Genomic DNA, 24,988 nt, shown 5'->3' on the forward strand with positions numbered 1-24,988 from the left:
AATCAAGGCTCTATTGTCTATGACTAAACGATAAGCTTCCACATCGCCATCAAGGAAATTAATACAAATACAAATGTAAAAATGAACAACGATCGTGCTTTGTATTGTCTACTGAGCACATAACAATTCATATGCAGTGTTACGTGCAAAGCATATGTTTGGAGCCTTGGCTTTGCACAGGGCAAAACGCCACCTTGCTTTTCTGGTGTACCAGATGTGCTAAATAAGAGTTGCAGACTCGGTTGCTTTGAACAGCAAATCTCCTATTCTCTGCTCTAGTAATTTATGGAATTCATTGTTCATTGCAGGGAGGAAAAGTCAGTCTTCATGAGCCACCTGCTAGGAAAAGATGCATGTTTCTGTACTGTGAAGAGCTTTGTTTTTTACTTTGTTATCAACATTAAGAGAACTGTTAGTATAAAGATGCATTTTTGTCCACACTGAACAAAAATGAATTTATTAGTAGCAACAGATTCAGCTCATAAGAGTGAAGTATAAATATGAATTTCAGTGTGCACAGTAGTATTTTAAAACATCCTCTTTTATGACCCTGTAGTGTGTGCCTTATGATGACATTCTCTGTGGCATCCTGTGTTGTTTAGGTGACTTTGAAGTGTTTATTTTTTACTTGTGCAGTCTTCATGTATTAAAAATGTGAGGAGTTGCACCTTAGAGTTTTGCAAGATAGTTTGAGGCATTGCGTTTTAGTGGCTCACTGAACAAAAGGGTTCAAGTTGTACAGAGGAACTGGAGGAGAGATGATCTAAGAATGTGTAGCAGAATACTCAAATAATGGCTCTTGATCTCGCTGAAAGCCAACTAAAAGACAGCACTAACACATTTCAGTCTCTAAAAGGAAAAGAACAAATAATAGCTGGAGTTGAAGAAACACCGGTAGTCTTGTTCTTAAGTCTTTGCTCTGTCTTCTGTGAAATTGGCTTCCAGAACAAACGTGGGTGCAGTGGCTGATGTATTTGATACTGATGTAATGACAAATGCTTCATGTCTAGGGTTGTCTAATTTAGAAAGGTGCTTTCTTTTTTTTTCTTTTTTTCCACCCCAACTGGTATTTTTTCAGGGTATGAGTATTTAGAACAATAAAGTTTGACCCAAAGCTTCCAAAACTTCACTGGGGTATGTAATTAACTTACTCCAAATAAGCTAATGCAGACATACACACTGAATGTCTTGCATTGGTCTGGAAAAGTTTCATTTCTGTTATGGTTGCTTACCTTTCAAAGTAACACCCTTTTGCAGTGTTACAAGCTGTCTATTATTTGGCTTTAAGCTGTGAAAACAAGCTTGCTCAATATCACTGCTTTTAGATGCTTCTCCACTTGCGTTCCCACTTGCAATCTGCAATGCCATGTACTAAAGCTGTTGAAGAATTTCTTTCTATACTTCAGAAAATTAAAGAGTATGAGAGCGTATACACTTGGTAAAGAGGAGGTAAAAGATGGGGGTAGAAGAGTTATCAATTGAAGGAATTTGATAGTGAACTCTGAACACTGAGTGCTGGCTTTTCTAGAAATTAGAAATGGTCATTTCCTCGATGCTTACCTTTTTCTTTTTCATCCTGCCTCATGTGGAGTGAAACACGAACTAATTTTATGCTTCATCTGTGGTTCTGCTTCATGAAACAAAACCTTGCTCTTGCTAATACCCACTTCAGCTTAGGGATTTCTAGAGATGTACCCAAACCAGTACTGATGGGTGAAGAATTCTTTTTTTTTTTCCTGGGCTGTGACGCTCTGTCTGTTCAGGAGAAATCGACGCTTACAGACTAAGAATTATTTTCCTTAGTGGAAAAAGTGATGGTTTAATAGGTTTTCTTCAAAGTGACTTTGAGTGGTGGTTTTTGTCAGGTACCATCTTCTGTAATGAGATCCTGAGGTTCTAGTAACGACATAAACCAGTAAATTAAATCCCTGGACCTTGAAATAGGCTTCCTAGAGGTGGGATTTGCTATGTCCATCTGATGCTTGATCTGTACTTGTTCTACCTCAACGAGGGTTTAAGCAGTGGTCATCTTGCATGTAGAATCACGCATCTGGTACGTGAAGCCTAGTTTGATCCTTCACACAATGCAGGGCTGACCTTTCTCTGTCTCTTTAGGAATTTCCTAATATAATGATGAAGCTTAACATGGGTGTTGCTATATTCCCTTACTTGTATCTGTAAGGCTCCATTTTATTCTTTCAGTAAACATACTGTAAATAGTGTGACCAAGACTAGTGTCAGTGCTAAGATTGGTCCTTCCCTTTGCACTCTGTTACTTTGATATGCACTGATGGCTCTGTGCGTAGAAATAAATTACCTCGTAGCCTTCCCAAGCCTAGTTCCCCTCTGGGGCTCTGGGCAAACTGCTGAGCTTGTCTGTCCTGGTTTCCCAGCTGGGGAGTGGGAGAATTTATTGCTGTTGTCACTCATAAGAATGTCGAGGGTTAATCTGCACATACAGTATCTGCATAGTGTCTTTAGAGCATCAAAGCAGTAATGTATAATTGAAATTTTATTATTAATATTGGTTATTTCATTAAAGTGTAATTTTCAAACAATGTTCGTGTAGATTGAACTCATTTCATCAATAATCTGGCATCCTTCCAGCAGCATTAACTTGGTTCAGAATCTTTGTCTAATAGTGTAGCCTAAACATGTAGATAGCTCTAAAAAGAAAAACAACAAATGCCTAAAGAAACCCCTACTTTCTTGTTTTCAATCTAGACTGTGGACATCCATAAAGAAAAGGTCGCTCGCAGAGAGATAGGCATTTTGACGACCAATAAGAACACATCGAGAACTCACAAAATTATAGCGCCAGCGAACATGGAGCGTCCTGTAAGGTATATTCGAAAACCTATAGACTACACGGTGCTGGATGATGTTGGCCATGGCGTAAAGGTAAGAATACTTGGACACTTCAGGACTCCAAGTAATACAGACCAGGAGATAGGGTTGGGGCAGAATGTTACTGACATAAAAATGTTTAGCTCACTTATGGTAGGAAGGACCGGGGGTTTGATACGCTCCCACGTACAAATGTTTCAATAACAGAATGGATTGTTTTACAATGAGACTTTTCTGAGCAATGTTTGCCATAACCCTGTGACTGTCTATGGTAGTCAGTGTCTGGAAATACTGGCTCATGATCTTAGCTTAGTGACTTGTCAAAAAAAAGACATGACTGACTGCTAAAATTCTCACTACTTCCTACCCTGAATAAATTGTCTCTGCCACTCCCTTTATTTCTTAAGGTACTGAGAAAAATAAGTCATCTGTTATAGGGAAACTAGCTAGTGTTTTTTTTGGGGGGTGGTGGGGGAGAAGGGAGAGTGGGAACAGGGGGGACAGATAGTTGGTATTGAAATTTCAGTGGCATTTGATGTCTCCCTCCCATTTGTGCTTTTGGCAGCCTCATTTTTCTTCTCTCTAAATCAAACCTCTTGTAAATTAATGTCTACCTCTTTTGAAATTGCCATGGTTAAAATGAATTATTGTAACACCCTTTGCTCCCTGGACATCTTTTCATAGCAAATAAAAACCTTGCATTCCCCCAGAGCAGACCTTCAGGTATGTTCAGTTCACAACAGTCTTAGAATTAAAAAGCTTTTATTCAGGACCTGTGTGTCCTCTAAAGCTAGACGTATTCTGGTCAGTCAGAGCTGCTAGATCAGCCCTTCAAGTGCCATTCGAATGGCTGAGCTCTTGAGGAACAGATCTTTCAGAATTAATACAGAAGAGTGCCAAAGTATCTCCTGCATTGTAGTAACCCTGTGAATGCCTAGAGGTGTCTAATTCCAAAACAACTTAAAAAGCCATCACTATGCCATGACAGCTCAAGGCTGTGAATTAATGCAGTGGCTTTCAACTACCTGACTTTTTTTTTTTTTTTTTTTTTTAGTTTCATTTTTTTGGTAGCCAAACCTGTACTAAATCTGTAATTCGTACGATTCTTTCACACTATTAATTTGAGATGGACTGGATGGAGCACAATCTTATGAAGAAGCCTGAAAGAGAAGCCTTTTGAATAGCTGTAGAATAGAAATACTAGAGTCAGACTGACTTTTCTGCCTGCATGCAAGGAGAGAGCGCAATGAATAGAGAATTCAGGAATCCACAAATTCAACATCAGGATATTGTTTTCTACATTTAAGTGCTCTAGGGTTCAGATGCTGTAGAAGACCTTTATTAAAAAAAATAGAATAATTATTCTTAGTGCAGCAAAGCATCAGCTTCAAAGACTACTTGTGTTGTGTAGGCTCAAAACAAGGTACTTGATCCCTAAATGCTGAAGTTGTTAAGCTGTAGCAGTTGCGTTTTCCAGTATGACTACCTGCTCTTAGGAGTACTAGCATCTTTATTAATGTGACCCTTTTTATTCAGGAGGTGGAAAAGAGTGCTGTTTACCTATTTTCGGGCAGGTCTTATTGAATATTTTTAATAAAGCTTTTTTTTTTTTAACTCTCAGTGGTTTAATTCTGTATTACAAACTTGATCTGTTCAGAAGTGAAACAGTATCCAGTAATAACCAAATGAGCATCTCATAAGTCAGCTACAAATTATATCTTGCTCTTGTTTCTTTGTGTAAGAAACATAGAATCACAGAATCTTGGGTTGGCAGGGACCCACAAGGGTCATAGTGTCCAACTTCTGGCTCCACACAGGACCACCCAAAAATCAGACAATATGTCTGAGAGTGTTGTCCAAATGCCTCTTGAACTCCAGCAGGCTCGGTGCCGTGACCACTGCCCTGAGGATCCTGTCTCAGTGCCAACCACCCCCTCAGTCAAGAACCTTTCCCTAGCACCCAGCCTGACCCTCCCCTGTCCCAGCTCCATGCCGTCCCCTCGGGTCCTGTCGCTGTCCCCAGAGAGCAGAGCTCAGCACCTGCCCCTCCGCTCCCCTCGTGAGGGAGCTGCAGGCCGCCATGAGGCCTCCCCTCAGCCTGCTCTGTTCAAACCCAGGGCCCTCAGCCGCTCCTCATACGCCTTCCCCTGCAGACCCCTCACCACCTCGGCAGCCCTCCCTTGGAGGCTCTGTGCCAGCTTTATGCCCTCCCTGGCGCACCCCAGGGCACGGCTGGCCCTCCTGGCTGCCAGGGCACACGGCTGGCTCGTGGCCAGCTGGCCTCCACCAGAGCCCCCAGGCCCCTTTCCGCGGGGCTGCTCTCCAGCCTCTCGCCCCAGTCTGTGCGTACAGCCGGGGTTGCCCCTTGCCAGGTGCAGAATCCGGCACTTGATCTCGTTAAATCTCATGAAGTTGGTGATTGCACAGCCCTCTTAATTTGTCAAGATCTCTGCAAGGCCTCTATACTCTTGACAGAGTGAACAGATCCTCCCAGTTTAGTTTCTTAATGTGACATTGATTGCCTGAGTGATATGCCTGAGCCTGTTTCCTACTGTGGGGAGCATGAAGCAGTGAGTAGAAAGATGATGTTGCTATTTAGTATGTAGACATCTTAAACAAATGAAACAAGCTGCTCATCAGGCCTCAGGTAGATAGTTTAAGGTGGCTGTCATACGTTTGACACCTTCATCAGTTTGACCTTCACTGGACACATTGTTGGACTGAGACAGTGAATAACATAATTACATGTATTTAGCCAGCATATTACTGGGATTACTAGAGTGTGACACAGGTCACAGCTCTAAAGGAAAGCGAAGCTCTAAAGGAAGTAGCAAACCTAGATGTAGACAGTCCTGTTTTAAGAAAATCAAATCAAAATAACTTCAGAAACTGGTGGATCAGGTCCTGTTGGAAGTCAGCACAAATAACTAGTGATGCTGAAAGGCTGGGTTGCCTCTTGCACATACAAATTAGAAGTGTACAGGAAACTGCACTGCAAGCTTTGTCGTGCCAAGAATGGTCCCAGAAGACACTTCAGACTATGGTCAAGAAAGAAAGACTTAAGAAAAATTTCTCTCCAAGCTGATAGGCAGCAACATCTGCACTAAGGCCTTAGAAATCATATTTTATTCTAGGTGTAAAAAAATGTTTGACTTTCCAGCTGTACTAATTGCAGGTCCTTGATTATATCTCTGCTATACAACAGTCAATAAAGTACAACACATACATTGACATTTAGTATTAACTCAAAATTATGCAGCACTTTGAAATACATAGATGATGATTTATTGCTGTTAATAGGACTCTGGTTTTGGTGGTTTGGTATGGGATTTGATAAAGAAACTGAAAGGAGAAAATACAAGGAAGAGGGATCAAAGATACAGGCTGGATTGTGTCCTGTTCCTGCTTTTATTTATTTCAAGAAATACTGATCCTGGATGGTGAAAATGTCTTTAGAATATGCAGTATATTTTAAGGAGTGATCTGGAACTTTTTTGTAAAAATCATAAATGAAATATGAACAAAAACTCTCGGACTTAAAAAAAGAAAGAAAAAAAAAAAAGAAAAAAAGATGTAATCTTCAGAGTAAAGACCTTCTTCCCCTGTACATTTTCTAGAGGAACCCTGGTTTCCTTGTCTCTCTGTAATGCTTAACGTGGCTATATAGAGGGGACACAAAAGCAGAAACTTGTGCTTGGGGCATGGAGGAGGGCTCTGCATGCCTGCCTCTCACATGCAGGCAGCAATTTTTGAGAGGCAGCTGATGGGGAGGGGGCAGGTGGTGGTGGTAGGCAGCTGCTCTCTGTAGCAGGTTTCTGCCCTGCTGTGGGAAACCTCCTTGGAAGGCAGTGCAGTTTCCTAGTTTCTCCAGTAGCATCTTGACAGAAAAGCTTTTAGAGACTATCCTAGGATGGCTAAAGTGCTTTATCTTCCAGTCCAAAACTCCACGGCAGCCCCAGGTTGTGCTGCTCACTCCCTACCCTTCCTTTTGAAAGGCCTAATATAGATGAAATTTCCATAAGGAGTAAAACTGTTTTTTATATGTGTGCCTATGAAGTCAAGGCTAGCATCAGTCACAATCAGGACAAAACAATTTTATAATCTGTTTTCTAGAGACAAGGCTTTCCCTTGCTACACAAATATTGTGTGTAGATAGCTCCAAGAAACACACAGGCAAGTGTTTGTGCCAGTCTGCAAAGTAGTGGCTCAGCTGTCACCCTCTGGGGATAGGGGAATGTAACTGAAGTCATTCTTGGTAAATCAGAGTAACTGCTGTGATGTGAGAGCCCACCTTCCTGTGCAGAGAGCTTGGTTTGACAATTAGGCAGAGGTTGCTTTAACATTTCCTTCCTTTTTCTCCCTTTCTTTTGTGAAAGGAGGAAAAAGAAAAAAGCAATGTGCCAGCAAATAAATAGGTCAAATACAATTACTCATACAGAAAATCCTCAGTTTAAGAGGGGGGAGAAGGAGGAGGAAGCATGGAAGCCGCCTTGAAAGCCCTGGTGATGGCCTTAGAATTTGTTCCGATGCCCTTTTTTAATAAGAGGCAGGTGGACTTGCAGCTATCTGTAAAATGGCAGCAAAGTAGGAAGTTGAAATGATGACTTAAGGTAAAGGACATAATGTTGAATATGTGTTAAATTAAAACATCATAGTTGTAATTGGATCGAGTTTGGTGTATGCAATAATCAGTTCTAAAACTCCCTTGAGCTGTGTTCAGCTGTTTGAAGAAAAAATTTGGAACTTCCTCACCATAAAATGTACGTATGGAAGTTGGAAGGACTCCCTTAAAGTAGGGATGGGGCCCAAGCTTACCAAACCAATACTGAGCTTCCAGCAGGGAGTCTTGCTCTCACCTGTGTTGTGCTTTGCAGCCTGCTCCAGGCACCTGCAGTCCTCATGCTTACCTCTCTGTGCAAGGCAAAAATGCAGATGAGGTGCTGGTATGGGGGTGGAAGGCCACCTAATCATGCCTGCTTTCCCTTTAGGATAAGACTGTGTGTGTGTTGGCCACGTGAGTATTAACTTCTAAATAATTCATTGTAATAAAAATAAAGCGAGGCAGGGATGCTGAAGCTGAGCCTCTGCTGCCTTTGTTCCTGTGTTAGGGGCTGTCGGACACTCGTGCTTCAAAGGATGTAATTTCATTATTGTCACATCATCACTCAGCAGGGCATGGCCAAACAGTAATTATTGCTGTAGGGTAAAGAAGCTTCTCTGGGGGGACAAAGTAACCCTCCCTGCTGCCAGCTCTGGTGGCCGGGGTGAGTGCTGACAGTGAGTGCCTTTCATCGGGCACTTGCTACTGGAAGTTCAGAAGTGTGCATAGTTCAAGTTCAGAAGCATGCAATCTGATATGATGTAGGTTTCAGGCCTTTCTCGTTCCAAAGAAAACTTAATGCTATGAGGTCTCTCATTTCTAATTTTGAAAATATTTTTATTAACCTTATTTTTTTGTAGCTACTCGATATTACCAACTAAAAGAATTCAAAGAGCTTGAGGTATTTCAAAGCAGGAATGTGATGTATCTTTGTCTGAACAAGACTACTGATAACTGCTGAGGAACAATATTAAATTTGTCCATTGTCTATGAATAGTTTCTTTCTGTTAACAGTCATTTAATATGTTAGAACATTTTAAAATAAAATGATTTGAAAATTTTTGCCTGCTTAGTTTTGAAGCTAAAAGAAATTAAAAAAAGAGAAAATACAGGAGAGAAGGAATAATGACAAGCTACAGCTGGTTACTGTTAACAGAAAGCTATGTAATTACCAGGTTGCAAATAATACTAGAAGATGTTACAGATAGAAAATAAAATTTAATTGCAGAAGCTTTACCTGCTCACATTCAATTTTGAAAGAAATATTGATTTGGAGCTGAAGTTTTTCTCAAAATAGCTGCCTTAAAATAGACTATAACAAAATAAAGATTAAAAAAAAAAACAACCTTCTGAACCATTCAGTAAGGAAACTGAGACACAGGAATGATTTCTTCAAAAAACTGCTCAGAACTAGTGGCAGAAGTGTGTTACCCTGAGTGTCTGATGCCCACGTACAGGCTGCCTTCTGAGAAACATCTTTGTTCACAAATGCCCTTTTCCTTAAGTCCATATCTTGATTTCTGCAGGGAAGCTTCTAGACTAGTGCCTTACTGTATCCGTTCCTGAAGCATCCCAAACTTTCCTGTACAATTGCCCTTCCTGCTGCTTTTCCTGCTCCAGTTGTATTATCGTGTGTTACTCCAAATCCCAAACTGCTCCGCTGGTAAGGCAGGAGGCAGTCCTTGTGCAAAAACCTGTGCGGATGCCTGGGGGGCAATTGGATTGCCTAGCTGCAGTGACATAACAGCACTTCAAAGGTGTTATGGCCTGCTGCGGTTGATGTAGGGATGTCCCAGGTGATTCTCCTTTGGCTAATAAAGGATAAAACTTTTAAAGTAAAAGGGGAGGTTGGCTAAAGAGTCATCAAGAGCAATCATGTGCTTTTCTGTTGCAGCTGATGACTGATTACTGGTCAAAGGTAACAACAGATCTAAGGCTGGTTATTGCTTTTACAGAGTATCCATATTGAAGTTCTGAGTTTGCCATATACTCTCTATTAATGCAGATTAGAGTGACAGCAGTTTCTAAACCTTTGTTTCCCTTTTGTCAGCATTTATCCTGGATAGTCTTTAATGACTGCTTTCAGAGATGCTAGGTATGGCGGAGTACAGAGTGAAATTGGCTCTTGAAATTCAGGAGCTGGAAAAATAGCAACAGCATACAGCAGGGGAGGTACAGCCGACCTGCACAGAAATGTAAAGTTGCTGCAGTCTCGGACTGGAAAGTCCATACCTGAACGGTATGGAAGGAGCTTCCTGGACTTCAGTGTGGTGAGGATTTTGCTCCTGTGTGCAACTGGCCCGTTGTATTTCTGTGCTTGCAGATAGGTTTGCTCACATAAATGAGTTATGTGCAGTGTTCATAACTGGAGTTTTCCAAACACAATTTGTAACTCAAATAATAGCTTTCTGGTTCCCTGAATCATGACTAATGTTCCCCCATGACTTGGTGCTTGGCATGGAAACTATTAAAAACAGTTCTGTAGATGGCTGCCTCCTGAGGGCAGCCGGCAGAGCCCTTCAGATGTCTGGACATCCTTTGGCTACCAGATACTTCTGATTGCCTCAGCCCCTCTTCCCTTTTATGCTGGTCATGAATCTTAGGCCATTTGTGGCCTTGTCCCTTTGGCCACATACAGCACAGCCCTGCAGTACTGCCTCTCTCTGCAGTTAATTTTTGGACTGTTAAATCTGTTGGAATCGAGCAGGCTGAAACAATTGCCTTAAGCAAGTAAGCCTCTTACTTAGAGTCATCACTTGACTGTCCCAAAGCATTGTTTGCCCTGTCCAAACGCATTTAAAACTCTCAGTCTAGGTTCTCTGAAGTCCCTGCATCAGTTACAAAAGCAGACATGCTTTTGCCTTTGTTAAATGCCTTGCATGGCTGTTACAAACACCTGCTTTTGCCCAGTGCTTGAGTTACATTACCTCTTCCCAGCCCACTGCTGGCTCGCAGTCCTCGCCCACCCCACTCTCCTTAGCAGTGAAAACCCTGCAGGAGTGCCGCTGCTTCTTTTGGAAATGCAGGGGGTTGGCTCCTCTTTCTTGAACCTAAACCTGTAGTTTCTGTCTCTTAAATTTGTGTCAGCCCTTAAAACTTTATCCACATGCTTGGCAGGTTTTTCCAGGAAAAGCAAAGTTGTTCTGTTCCTGTCTTGAAAACACCTCTCTGCTAGGATGCTTGCAAGAAACCCCAGCCAGTACTGCTGCTTCCTACCATTTAGCTTGTTTCTGGGAGCATCCTACTCTGTCTTGTTCTCTGCCTCAGCATCGCAAACGCCCCCAGCAAGCCTGTGCACTCTTTTTGTTTTGATGTGTGCCTTGTCCAGGATGCTGGTGTCTGCCTGAAGACCGTCTCAGTAATACAGATAGCAGGAGAAGGGAGCTGTGCTTCTTAACAGCTTCTGCAGGAGCCCTCAGTGCTGCTCTTTGTCTCACTAAGCTTTTTTGAAACCTTTTGCACCTCCTGTCTCTAATGGTACAGCTCCCTCTAGGTACAGTCTCTCCCTTTTTCATGCTGTGAACCCTGTGCCCTGCTGCCTCTTCCTCGTGCCCTGCCTCCATTTCCTTCCTTCCGGCCTCTGACCTTTGTGGTGCTGATGCGGCGGTTTGGGGGTGCTGGTCGTGCTCTGCCAGCTGGCTGGCCTGGAGGCAGCTGGAGAGAGATGCCTGAACCCAAACGGAGCATATGCCTGCTTTTCCTTTTGGTTTTCTGCCTTTTTTCCCCATTTTTCTTGAGTTCATAGCAAGTCTAGACCCTGCTGCCTGAACTGTTCCCAGATCTAAGCAATTTTTTGAATTGTTTAGAGAGCACGGAGTTTGGGTTTCAGACCAAGAAAGGCAGCAAGGCTGACCTCGTGAGCTCAGCCAATAAATACAAGAAAATGGCTCCTCCTAATTAATTAGCTTAGTAACCGTGATTAAATAGCCATATGGCTCATCTCGCTTTGATTCATTTGCGTTCCTCCCCATACTTCTCTCTTCTGGATCAGGAGTTCCTCTGCCCTAAGAGTCCCGTCCCCTTTGTGTTCCTTCCTTCTGTGTTTTCCTGCCCGTGTGACTCCTGTTTATACTGACAGCAGCACGGAGGGCTCTACGGAGCTTTTTACTTACTGAAAGCAGGGTGACAGCAGTTACTAACTCTTCTGCACAATAAAGAAATAAAAATAACTGTCTGTATGTTTGTGTATCTGTGTATTAATTTAATTGGTAGCAAAGGCGACGAAGCTCACCTGACGGAGTCGTACGGACAGGAACAAAGGTCAGGAGTTGGACTCGAGATACACGTTCAGTAAATTGAACAGTGCTTAGCATGAGGAAGGTAGGAGATGAGATGAAGATGCCAGATTCAGTGCTAGATGCAGCCACGGTGCTGCGGCAGCGGAGGCAGAATGTGCAGTGATTAAGGAGGGGGTGGAAAGACTCACCACGAGTGCTGAGCGACACCGCATGAGGGAAGGAAAGCGAGGAAGCTTTTTGTTTTAACATTTTTCAGGCAGGCGAATGTAATAGCAGAGGCTGGGTAAGGAGCCATGCCACCCTTCCTTGCAAGCCTCGTGAGGGTTTTGTCTGGCTGCTGGGGGAGGGAGGACAGGGGAACGGGGCGACAGTTGCACTATTTGGTTTCTTTTAACAAATTCCTCGTATTATGCTATTGCCCTTGGCAACTGGAGAAGTGAGGGGAAGGGTCACGTACTCCTGGAAGAAGGGAAAGCAAATTTAATCGCTGCAAGCCTGCACTAAAAATATAATACTTGAGAGGACCCGGGCGTCGTGGAAACTGAGCTTCGTGTTTATCTGCAAAATAAACATTTAGGGACAGAAGCGGTTGGTTGAAATGCGCTAATTCTGCCACTCTGCCCAGACTGGGAGCGCATGGGATGGCCTTCACATGTACTTAGCGCAGCTAAGCTTTTTCATTTGGGTTTGGGACTGGGCATTGGGCTTCTGCTCCTGTGATGTGAATAACGTAGAGGCAGTGGCTTCCAACCTCTTGATTTGTAAATCCCAACTGTTCCTCACTGGTTAAGCTGGCCTTGTCAGAAATCCACCTCACATATGTACATCGTTGTAAAGCTCCGTTATAAAGTTATAAAAAAATATTTCATTACTTTTTTCTGAGTGTGTGAACTGCTTTGGACTAGTCTGTGCATCTTGGAGGAGAAGGAGGTCTGCACACTGCACTTTGTAGAGCTCTGCCTTAGGAGGCCTGTTCTGGAAATGACAGTTTATTTCTAAAAACCCTCCAAAATAGCACTGGGACTGTTTTATGTTGTAGTTGGTGTTTTTTTTTTTTTTTAATCAGTGAAACTACCCCTTTTCCCCATTCAAAAAGAAGAATCCTTAACCCTGCCCCCTCAATAAATGTGAAGAACTCAACTTGGAATTAAAAAAATGGCATGACTTTTCCTTATAGAACGGAGGCCAAGTTTTCAAATTTTTTCTCCTCTGCAGTCACGAAGGCTGTAAAAATGATAGAGTGGAGTCACATAAAGACTTGATGCTAAGAGCTAAAATTTCAGAATAACAATCACTGCCAACGCAGATTTGAGCAGCCAGCGCTGTGCTGGCTTGAATCAGGTTTCAATCAATAAACCAGAGGTGAAAGGCTCTGCTGCTCATCCCATCCGAGGACTCCCTTTTCTTTATTTGCCATGCAGTGCAGCAGCTAGGATTTCTTCAAAACACGTGAAGGTTAAGTGTCAAAACAACGGGCCAGCCCATTCTGCACCGTATAGCTGCGACTGTGGTTTTGTGAGCAAATTCTTAAGTGCACGTTGCCATTGCAATAGCATTGATCTGCTTTTGGACTTGACTAGTCAGCAAAGGGCTTTTCAACCCTTTCCTGGCCTTGAGGAATCTGACAAATAAATCCATCAGAGCTGAGCTAAGTTGATTTTGATGCCGCTATTTTTTGTTTTGTTTTGTTTTCTTTGGGTCGTTTCATCTTTGAAAGTTCTGCCTTTACTACGCGAGCCAGTAAAGTCTTTGTTAGTGTACTGGGATGGAGCTAATTATCAGTAGGCACAAATGATATTTTGAATGTGATTATCTGTAGTTTAACCTGTCCTGTCAGTTGTGATGGACCTGCCATTAATTTCTGCCTTTTTCCCCCCTTTTTTGCCAACGTTAAGTGGCTAAAAGCCAAGGTAAGAAGTGTTATTTCTCCTTTGACCCACAGTGCCTCATGTGACTGATAGTAGAGGCTGCAGAGCCATTAAAACTGAAAACTAGCGCGCTCTTACGCTCTCCTCTGCTTTCCATAGGATATTTAGATTAAACATGCTGTACTTGATTTTTTTATTATTTACAGCGTTTAGCGTGTGTCAATCTATCTGCGATACATTGACATCTGCATTTATACCTAGATACATTAATTTCTCTAACACATGTAGTGCTTTGCTCTGGATTCAGTAGATGCCTTGATTCCCTTCACTTACATTTTTTTTTTGCAGGAGACTTCCCAGACAACCTGAATGACTCTGCTAGTCAAATAGCAGGGGCAAACTGAGAAATTCTGGGCCCATGCTGGCTGTGTTGTACTGTCAGCCGTAAAGTTTGATTTGAATTATTAACACCCGAGCTGGGACGAACACAAATGTGGCTTCCCTTTAAAGAAAAGAGACATAAGAGATTTGTGCATGAACCTGTCAACTGCCTAGCTTTCTGATGTCTGTTGTAAATTAATAGCAAAAATAACATTAAGCTTGTATTTAGACTCTTTGTATATACTGGTGTCTGTCTTGTGTGTAGCTAAAAACTTGCTGTTTGACAGCTGTCTGGGAATTCTCACTTCATATTCTTACACTTTAAAAAAAATAAAAACTGTCAATAATAGAGCTGCTCCGTTATAAAAATAAAATCATGTTTTCCCTTATTTCAGCATGGAAATAACCAGCCTGCAAGAACTGGCACCTTGTCAAGAACAAATCCGCCTACACAAAAACCACCAAGTCCTCCCATGTCAGGCCGGGGAACTCTGGGGTAAGAATGCAAGCTGCTTGGTGCCTCCTGCGTAATATATAGTTTTAATTGTGCCAGTGGTGGGGTTTTATTAAATAGGTGGAATGGATGGTAGTTCTGATTGCCTTTAGCAAATAACGCAATTGTGCTTTTTTTGTATAAACCCTTTCAGCTGCACTGACTCTTATTTTCGTGGTGACCTTTTGAAAGAGCCACTTTTCATGAGGGAGAGGATTTATTACAGATATGGGTGAATGAGAAGACTGTTGTTTATTCCTGAATTTTGGACAGAAATCTTTGATGACATGAGAGAATATCAATAAGGTTTTAACTTCAGTGGGGGAAGGACTTCATTGTTGAAGTTCTTTGTCTGCTTGTTTCTCAGTATTACAGAGATATGAGGTGGCTGTAGATACCATACTTGTTAAATTATCTAAGCAAAATTCATGGCATTGTTAACACATGGACCACACTAGTTCTCATTGGCTTGTGAATTTTTATTTGCATGCTTAAATGAGGAAAGATACTGCTATTCCCAAGTCCCCCTGTGACTTCAGTTCCCTACCGTAGCATCAATTTCACTGCCATGGACCTGTGGGGAGGGAAATCTGCTTATCATTGTATGCCAGCAAGCAGTTGTTGCTAGGGACCGAAGCATTAATACCTGAAAAGCCTCTGCCACGCCGTTCTGTATACCCATCTTCCAGAAGCCATCCGAAGCAAGATCTACCTATTTGTCCCTCTCGGTATTTCCCATACGCTGTGGGAGAGTGAGGCACTGTAAAGCTGGCTGGTGTGGTTGTATTGGCTTCAGGTACGTTGTCTGGAAAAAGTGGGGAGCTGGAAAATGGGGAATAATGAGACAGAACAGGAGCAATGGTCGAGGAAAATTAGGAGCAGCAACTGCTTTTGTCAAAGACTTAGTGATTTTTAATCCTGATTTGCTGCTTTGCTGCTTCAAGATGGCTGTGTTTATTGTGTATTCTACAGAGAAATTACCCTAGGGGTTTCCTCAGCGTGTTTTGTGAAAATTCCCATTGCTCGAGGGCACGCAATCAGTATTCCAATTGTCTCTCTTATCCCGGCAGAGAGAGAGTTGTTTATCAGCCCCGGGAAGCAGGGGAAGGCTTTCATGTCCTCTTGGACACTCCGAGTGAAACAGCAGCGCTGATGCGCTGGTGAGCTGCCTCTCTCCTGCTCCCCCGAACAAGCCGGAGCTGTTTGGTTGCCTCCGCTGATGCCTGATAAGGATTAATCAGCTGAACGTCATTTCCAGATGAGCTTGACGAGAGGCAGCAGTTGGCTGAGGGGGAGGAATAATGTGGGCTCGTACAGTGATTCCTATCTGCCCTTCTTGTTCAGGAAGCTCTTGTCTTGAGCTGCCGCGTTCTGCCAAAGCACGAAATATCATAGGCATGACTGGTTCCCCTAACATATGCAGAAAAAATTGCTAGAAACCGCAAGGATGCTACTCCTCTCCCTTTGATCCACAAAACCAGAGATAAGCGTGTAAAATCAGAACAAGCTTGGTGTCTAACACGGGCCTGTAGTACGTGCTGCCTATTGTACAGCTCGTCCCTCCAAGGCAGGGCTGTGGGGAGGGAGGAACTCCTGCTCCGAGGTCCGAGCTACAAAATGAAAGGAATGGCAGCAGGGGGGTCTTTGTCGGAGCTGCTCAGGCTGGAAATACAGCAAGGGACAAAACGAGTGGAGCTGGATGAGGGGAGCAGTTGCAGTTGCACCGTGAGGGACCAGGAGCAGCACACGGCCCTGGGCTGCCTTTAGCTACCTGCTGGCAGGAATTAGTGGATGGTGAGGTGGGCAGCCGTGGGCTGTGCCGGGACAGAGCTGTTCTCCCCGGTGTAAGGCAGACAGAAAAACAAAGGCAAGGACTGGACTCAGGAGGCAGAAAGAATCTATTTTTTACTTCTCTGGTGCTTGGGAGTTTGAGTCCTTCAGTAAAGTTGAGAAGAACAAGGAGAAACCAAAGCTTGGCTGAACTGGAAAATGTAGCAGGGGGTTGCTTTTGATAGGATACTTAAATCTGATTGGCAAAATAAATAGTACTACAGAGCTGGGGGGGCTACATTTCCTACTGCCAGCGCATTTCCACCGAGAAAACTCTAAAACAGTAGTTTTCAAAGCTATTTTTGTTGGAAGCACATTTAAAATCTTCCGTGCTTACCATTTTATTTGGTGGTATTTAGAGCTCTGTCTCTTATAGCTAGAATACGAAATTTATTTTTCCCATGACTGATCTCCTTTGGCGGATCTATAGGTGGTAGCAGTCTGCGTATCAAACTCATCTGCAGTTCTTTGTATAGACAAACTCATTTACAAACACCATAGCTCATGCAAACAGTTATGATGTTTCCGTTTTTCTGTTTAGAGAGGTTTTAATAATAAAACATTGTAGTTAAAATTTAGTGCTGTTTGGTTCTGTATTGTGAAAAGGAAGTCGATACATTTCTTTAAATACTGTGAAGCCATGGAACTCACCAGCTCGGTCATAACCAGTAATTGAAGAAATGATTAAATGCCAGTAGTTTACTATTTTTGTTTTTGCTTAGCTGGTGCTTTGCCAAATCCCGTGTCTTGCGAGGGATCTCTCAGTTACTAGTGCGAACCGAGGAGCTCTGCAGTTGAGCACAATACACAGACTGTTCCTAAGGCAGCAACGGGTCGGGTAAACAGATCTGGAAAGATCTGTGTTATATTTCTGACTTGATGCAGCCTGTTACGTGACCTTGGAAGTCTCCGAGCTTCACTTTCTTTGTCTGTAAGATGGAGACAATGAAGCTGATCTGTGAAGCACTTAAAGATCTGCTTAAGTGATATGCTTGATTACAGCATAAAACAATGCTGCTAGGAAAAGCACTGGTGATTGCAAATGTAACTCTTTCTGTGAATCTTTCAGACTTGCTCCTGTCTTAATGAGTTGAATACCTTTTAGCCAAGAATGCTTTTAGGACCGTTAAGCAGTTGGAGGGGAGGAAGAGAAACAGGACGTTGTTACTGTGGAAGAGGTGGTCACATGCAGTGTATTAAAAGATAACCCTGGAATAGTATGCAGGTGTAACTATTGTATGGTATGTAGTTCAAAGAAGATATTTTTGGTGTTAAATTTAGTGTAGGCTTTTTAAATCAGTTTATGTGCTCTAGGCCAACTTGTGTGGATCTTTCTACCTAAGAGCACTTTAGAGAGTTGAAGATGATTTCACCCCACATCTCCCTGGTGGAATTTGTTTAATATGCTGTAATGCGAGTCACTGTGCAGTGGTCTCACATGGAAACTGAAGGAAACAAATGGCATCAGTACTTCATGCATTTATTCTTTTGTTCTTCTGATCATTTATCTTTGTCTTGAAATCTTTTTCCTTGACCAGACGAAATACTCCTTACAAAACCCTGGAGCCAGTCAAACCACCAACAGTTCCTAATGATTACATGACCAGTCCTGCCAGACTGGGCAGCCAGCACAGCCCAGGAAGGACAGCTTCCTTGAACCAGAGACCAAGAACACACAGGTAGAGCATTTCTTTCCTCACTCAAACTCTTGCCTGCCTGGCGTGCTGCTGCTTACTGAAGTCACAGAAAAGCTTTGAACTTCTGTGCTTTTTTTTCTTTGTTAAAAGGCAAAAGGTGAGTTATTCTACCACTCTGTTAATGCACAGAACTTCAATGTAGTTATTGTTTGACTTCTCTAACACACAGAACCATTTTTGTGCTCTATTGAAGCCTCAATATATCTAACAGCATAATTCCATAAGCACAGACCTCATTTGTTTTGTTGTTACTTTTTTCCCCCAAATAAGCAAAACTTAAACATTTATGCAGTTGAGAAGTGGGATGATGATGGTTCCTACTGGGTTAAAGCAGAAGGTACATTGTTAATCTTATCCTAAATATAGTTAGGCTTTATAGAATATCTTTTTTATTGTTGTTTTCAAGACCACTAATTGCAAAGAGAAGTTTCTCTTGATTAGAAATGCTGTGATAAAGATAGTCAGAAAGAGCTGATTGCTTTGTTTTGGCTAAAACGTAATGCTTGTAATCAGTGCTGGCATGATAGAAGTAGAAAATTAAACTTACCAGCAGGTATTGGTGTTAGCCAGTTGTTTCCATGTACTTATGGGCTTTGAAAGAGCAGTGTGTTTCAGGATGAGAAAGGTGTTCATGTGTACCTTGTTCATTTCTTTTTTAATATGTAAATTTCTTCTCAAATTGCAAGGCTAGATTCTTCTCCAAGCCTCTTGGAGCAAGTTTGGTTTCCTCTATTTGATTGTATCAGAGGCTTCAAACTGCAGGGAAAAAGCAGATAAAAGAGTTCAGTGTAGTTAAAAATAAGACGGTAGTTTTTTCAGACAGCTTCTCCCCTATTTATTTTTTAACTCCCAGTAGTCAATTAAACACAGTAGGTCTCTAATTGAGGGGTTGAGAGAGAATTTTGGATACAGTTGTTCATGAAGTACTATCAGAATTAAGTAACAACTAAATCTGATTGCAGTGAAGATCTTGTTAATCTGTTTAGCTGGCTACTGTGAATGCTCCCTACTCTTGTCTCACAAGATCTTTTTTTATGTAGACTGCAGTTAGAAATTCAGCCGCAACCATGGTGACAAGATCAAGGTCTTCAGCAGACAGAACATTGATTTTGAAGGAATTATCTTGGCTTCCATTTCATATCACTGGTTTTCTTTTTGTAACTGTTATTTTCTTAAGATATATTCAAATGATTTGTTCTTGACTCCTGACAGCATTGATTTGCAGCTACTCAGGAATTTTAAATAAACTGTAAAATCACTGAGTACTCCTTAATTAGCATGAATAGGTTAAAGTGGTGTTTTGGCTTAAAGGCATATTGGCTACTTAGTTTTCTTTGTATTACCATTTAATCTGTGTAGATTCAAGCCTTGGCCTAAGGAATGTTCATGGATAAGAATAAGGAGAGATTCCATCTGAGCCCTGATTGATTCCTTTTTGGCTCCCTCAATGAAAAGAGATGATGTGGCCTCTGAAAGATGTATAGAAACATTATTCAGTAGTCACTAGAAGTATGTTCTGTACAAATCTCTATTGCTGGCCTTGAATTTGAATATCATATAAACAGTACTGAGACAAATTGCCACCTGGCTGTACTGTTACCTTACAGACTACCTCAGAAACAACCTTTTTGTACATAAAAAGTATGTGCATGTGTATGTGAACAGGTATATCGGCTACACAGAAAATTATTTCCTGTCTTCTCAGCTTGGTTTATTGTGCTTGATCTCAGTTAAAAAGTTCTTATTCTCAAGCTCTATTCTGAGCAGAGAAAAGATTCCTTCAGCTGATAGTGTAAATAATTTAGAAAAATTATTTACGGTTTAGGCATGAACTCTTCCAGCCCCAGCTTAATACTTCTAATTAATACAAGGCCCTTGAACTATTCCTGCAGTTGTTACTCCATTGCCTAGAACTAGTATAGATGCTTACCTTTTTATTTCTGAAATCATTTAATTAGACATTTTATGTGTAGTGATGTTTATCAGCTTAGCTAATTCCATTTATTAGGAGTGTAATGCATCCTGACTTGATTAGCTATATGAGATTGTAGGTGGAGACAGGGTTTTTTTAAAGTGGATTTTTCAAGTCTGTAATTGAGTTAGGCCAGCATAGTTCACACAAGGAACGTGACTGTTGATAGGCCTTTGTAGGAATGCTGTGCTAATACTTAATGTTCTTCTGTTTTATAGCGGTAGTAGTGGAGGAAGTGGCAGTCGAGAGAACAGTGGAAGCAGCAGTATTGGCATTCCCATTGCCGTGCCTACACCTTCACCGCCAACCATTGGACCAGGTATGAGGGGCTCGTCTTCCCATGTTAACTTAAGGCTGTAATGTCAGTCATGTGTTTGCAGAGGGAATTTTTCCTGAACACAATGGAGGAGAAACCGTCGCAAAGCACAGTCGTAGTCAGGAAATCATTTATGAGTGCTGGGGGACATGTAAAGTTTTAATTCTTTACCAGAAGTACTTAGAGAACAATCACTTGTGCAGTAACAGATGGTTAAAACACCTTTGTCTGTCCATGTTTTGACAAGACAATTGTGGGACAGGGGATGCTAAAGAGGAAGAGTATGTCCCTTCAAAGCTTCAGTACATTTTCAAAGGCCTTGCCTACAAGTAGGCGTTTCTGAATGTCCTGAGAAGCAGCAGCAACTGTCACTACATATTTGATGGGAAATCTTTTTTCCCAAATAGTCTACTAATTTACCATCTGCCAATGATTTTCTGTGTGTGTGTTCTTAATTAAATAAAAGTCTTTACCTCAAATAAAATACAGAAGATGACCTACAAAAAATTATCAGTAGTAGAATTCAGACTCATCCACCAGTGTCATTTATTCTGTTACAGTCTGAAGTTGCTAAGCTATGAGTGAGATCACTGTGAGAGGCAGAAGAACAAGTGTTATACTATAGGACAGCAATAAAAGAGAACCACGAATGATCTTTCATCACCAAAAACTGCTCAATTGTTTTTAATAATGATAAATTGTGTGATTGTGTAGAATCCTTCTTTATTAGTAGACTGCAGGATTACCGTGGTAATAAACCAACTCTGACACTTGCTTACATTTGTGTCTTTGTAAGCGCGTAAAATTAATTTGTACAAGAAAATAGCAGAATTTTGGTGCAATGTAATTACGCTATTGCACCTCTTAAATCGTTGTTCCTTGGTTGCAAGTCTTCACTTTTTTATGCACATGTAGGCTTTCCTTTCTTTTTCCCAGGTGTTTCTGATCCTGCAGTGGTACAAATAGGCGTGAATCTTACCATCATCTGTCATCCCATTGAAATCAATGGGAATAAAGATCTGCAGATACAGAACCCTGTGTAGGATCAGGGCCTGAGCTATTATCCGTTGACTCAAGTTGAATTTTCATATTTATTTGGGAAGCCTATCATGTGCCCATGCTTTCTTATTTGCTTTTTTAATATATGGCCTAATTGGGAATATAAACTATTTTATTAGCACACATTTCTGTTCCTCCTCCTCCTGGAGCCCCGCCAGCACCACCACTGCCACCACCTCTCCCGATGGGCAGTCTGATAGGTGAGACTTGTGTCAATGCTGAAGTGATTGCAGTCGTGCTGCATAATCAATAATCATCTCTTCCTAATGGACTTAGCAAAGCTGTTTTTTTTCATTTGTAGTGGGTGCTGTATGATTTTAGTACACAAATCAATTCTGGGGTGATTTTTTTTTTTCTTTAAACAATCTAATCACTAATTTCCTGTGGTTAAAGCCTCTGAAGGTAAATGCACAAGGTATGGGGAGCAGGTTGCTAGTTGCTTGGAATCTCTATTCCCGATAAAGTTGAGATCTAATTAGTTTGATCTATAACAATTCCAAATCAGCTTGAATATTGGTATTCTGCTGTATCACTCTTGCAGTTGAAAATAAGCCACTATGGTTGCACTCTCACTTAAAAAATGGTAGCTGATGTGCGATGTATGTGACCTATCTTGTGGAAATAAGGTGCCTGGAAAGCAGTAGTGTCTGCCACAGTGATGCTGTACTGCAGCAGGCAGATGCCAAACTGGAAGACTTGAGGATACGAGCTGACAGGTTTTGAAAAATTATTTCAAACATTACGTGTAGCTGTTAGAAATTGATTTAAAAGTAGTAAGTATAAAAGAAGACAGACACCACCACCCCTTTCCTATCACAGGCTGATGGCAAAATTCATTGATCTTGTTAAGAGACGAGCTTTGGAGGCTTTGACCCACATAACCTGTAACACTTTCTCTTACTGAAGTGTTTAAGTGAAAGTGATTGTGGATGGCACTACAGGACTGCAAACTTCTGGTCACACACGGTTTGTGTGTGTACGTGTGTGTGTGTATGCATTTTTGTATATATTTTTATATGGTTATAAAAGATATATACGTATGCATTTAAAAGCACAGAACATTCTACTGCAAAACAATTTTTGCACTTAAACATTGCAAAGTTGTGCATTGATCCATGTGACCTCAACATGTGAGATTCATTAGTTTGCAAGGTTTGATTCTTTCATCTGTCAGAGGTTCATGCAAAAAGAGCACTTAAATTGTTTTTATTAACCTTGAATTTTGTGCAGCAAGCATGTGGAAGGTAAAAATGGGTGTTCATCTTGATGAGAGAGTGATGTGTCTTTCTGTCAGCCTGCACTGGTGATTCTGATCTGGTAGAAGTATAAATGCCGTGAATACAAAACCACAACTAGCAAACATGATTGGCAAACACGCCAAGTGTCTGAAGCTCATGTCATTTAATTTACTGTTTTGTTAGAGCAATTTTTGGTATTACATTGGAGACAAGTTCTGGTTCACAATGGAAAACGTTTGCTTTGAGCAGAATGTGGATTTTTTTGTGTGTGCTTTTTAATAAAGGGTATTGCATGTAGAATATTGAGATATGCTTATGAGTTGGAAGCTGGTTCAACTTTCCAGTCCCACCCAGTCTTCAAAGTAGTTTTCCCAGCATTTCTCAAATGCCCTTTATATCAATGTTATTTTATGTCCTGTGTGTTTTTTCTCATTATTGATTATAACAGGGATGTTTGTTTTCTATTAATCTCTTGGTACTGCCTTAAGTTATTGGTGGTCTGTAATCAAGTGATTCCCATGTTCTGGGCTTTTTCTGTTTTCTGCATTCTGCCCCAAGTAATGCTCTGCTTAAGTCTTTTCCTCGGTTCCTCTGGCTAATGCTTTTCAGCTGCTCCGGGTTCAGCTCCTGGTTCCCAGTATGGCACAATGACCAGGCAAATCTCGCGACACAACTCTACCACTTCTTCAGCATCTTCTGGTGGATACAGACGGAATCCTTCTGTGACTGCCCCATTTTCTGCTCAACCTCATGTTAATGGCGGGCCTCTTTATTCTCAAAATTCAAGTAAGCTTCTGAGCTCTGAAATCACAAACTGTTTTGAGCAAAATGATTGTAAAAGCATGCATGGCATTTTAACTCATTTGTGAAGAGCATCAATAAGATTATTGCTTTCTTTCCTAAAATAGAAGGAAAAACAAACAAGAAAAACCCTCTTTAAGCTGTACAGTGATTGCACTGTATGCAATTACACTGTTTTTCCCCTCTGAGTTGTTTGCTGTTACTCATGGCAAGAAATTATTATGATTGCCTATCTAATTATAGGCACATTATACTTAGTATTTCAGGTGTGCTTGGGGAACATAAACTAAAACCAAATTTTTTTTTCAGGAGACCTAATGTGCTCGTAGCACACTCCCTCCACTGCTGGGCTAGTGGCAAGAGAGTGCTGTCAGAGCACAGCGCTCCTATGACAAGTTTTTCCCATTACATAGTTTCTACCTGTCTCTGTCTCATTCCCAAATCCTATTCCTGATTCCAAGTTTCTCCTTTGTTCTTCATTTTAAACTTAACTGTTAAAGAAGGGACAGAAGAGTTCAGCCTCTTTTCTTTTCAGCAGACAACTCCTCTGTGCTTCCACACAAGTAGAATAGATAGGGATGAATGAGGGATGGGATGCAGTGGGCAGCTGAGCTAGTTTTAGTCATCAGCATTCTGCCTAACCACCCAGCAAGGCAAGCAAGGGTGACTGCAGAAAGCTCTGCAAAATAGGGATCTAATAGAATCTTGGTGGGAAGCTAGGTTTAGACCAGGAACCTCTGCTTTGCTGCTTCCAGCAAGGAAGAATTTCAGTAAGAATAATTTTGACCAAATATACATAGAAGAGTGATAGTACTCTAATGGCTTCTGGTGGTGTGCCAACTCCTTAAACTTCAAAGTGATGTTTCTTTAAAACAAAATGTAGATGTTTGGGCTAAACCCCACTACAGACGAGTGCTGGTTGTTAGTATACTTACTATAATGGAAAGAATAGATACAGAATGTTTGAGACACTGAGGTGAAGAGATTTCTCAGAGGTTTACAAGTATTAAGTTTGTCCAAAAGCATCTTTGTATGCAGGCACAGTACCTATCTAGTTTTTTTTCCCAATTCTAATTTTCCTGCTACTCTCTCTGACCCACTCTGACCCTTCACTTTCCTCCACACTCCTGTTCCCTGAAATTAATTCACCATAGCAATAGAAACTCCTTCCTGTTCAAACAGTCGTATTCTGTTGAATAAACAGGGCATTACTCCTGGAAATAGTTCGGTTGCCTCGAATGCTCTACACACTGTTTCTGAACATTTGGAGTTTTCCAAAGCAATTTTTTGCTCAAATGCAGGTGCTATTCCTTAGTCTAGCCTCTCTGGTGTTTTCAAAATACTGATTGTCAAGATTTTTTTTGAACAGTATTTTGATGGGTGTTTTTCTACTTTAAACTATTTTTCTCCGTTTCTGTAACTGGTGATTTTTTTTTAATGCTACTGTCTTGACATTAAATCTAGGTTCCATGTTTCTTTAAGATTTTACTTCTCATGCTAACAAATATTCTGTTTTTTCTTAGATGTTTACTTCAATTTTGTGAGAAACCTGTTTGTTGTCCCTCTTTTATTGTTTCCCCCATACAGCTGATTTGATTATTGGTTTTGTAATGAACTAAATGCTTCATTTTTATCCATTGAACATTAA

The 24,988-nt window shown here is 41.3% G+C and overlaps 1 protein-coding gene across 11 annotated transcripts in view; it reads left to right on the forward strand.

Moving 5' to 3' along the window:
- The window catches only part of ABI1 (abl interactor 1), an 80,068-nt gene that overhangs the window by 46,551 nt on the left and 8,529 nt on the right, over positions 1–24,988 (forward strand). For 2 of the 11 annotated variants that reach the window (XM_035319287.1, XM_035319291.1), the window contains exons 3-9: positions 2,725–2,901; positions 13,581–13,595; positions 14,330–14,430; positions 17,796–17,936; positions 20,145–20,245; positions 21,421–21,501; positions 23,149–23,325. In XM_035319287.1, coding sequence (XP_035175178.1) covers positions 2,725–2,901; positions 13,581–13,595; positions 14,330–14,430; positions 17,796–17,936; positions 20,145–20,245; positions 21,421–21,501; positions 23,149–23,325 — 793 coding nt within the window. The remainder of the gene's footprint in view (positions 1–2,724; positions 2,902–13,580; positions 13,596–14,329; positions 14,431–17,795; positions 17,937–20,144; positions 20,246–21,420; positions 21,502–23,148; positions 23,326–24,988) is intronic. The other 9 variants (XM_035319294.1, XM_035319296.1, XM_035319290.1 and 6 more) reach the window with 6 other exon arrangements.

The sequence above is a fragment of the Oxyura jamaicensis genome, chromosome 2 (assembly GCF_011077185.1).
Source record: "Oxyura jamaicensis isolate SHBP4307 breed ruddy duck chromosome 2, BPBGC_Ojam_1.0, whole genome shotgun sequence".
Taxonomy (NCBI): domain Eukaryota; kingdom Metazoa; phylum Chordata; class Aves; order Anseriformes; family Anatidae; genus Oxyura; species Oxyura jamaicensis.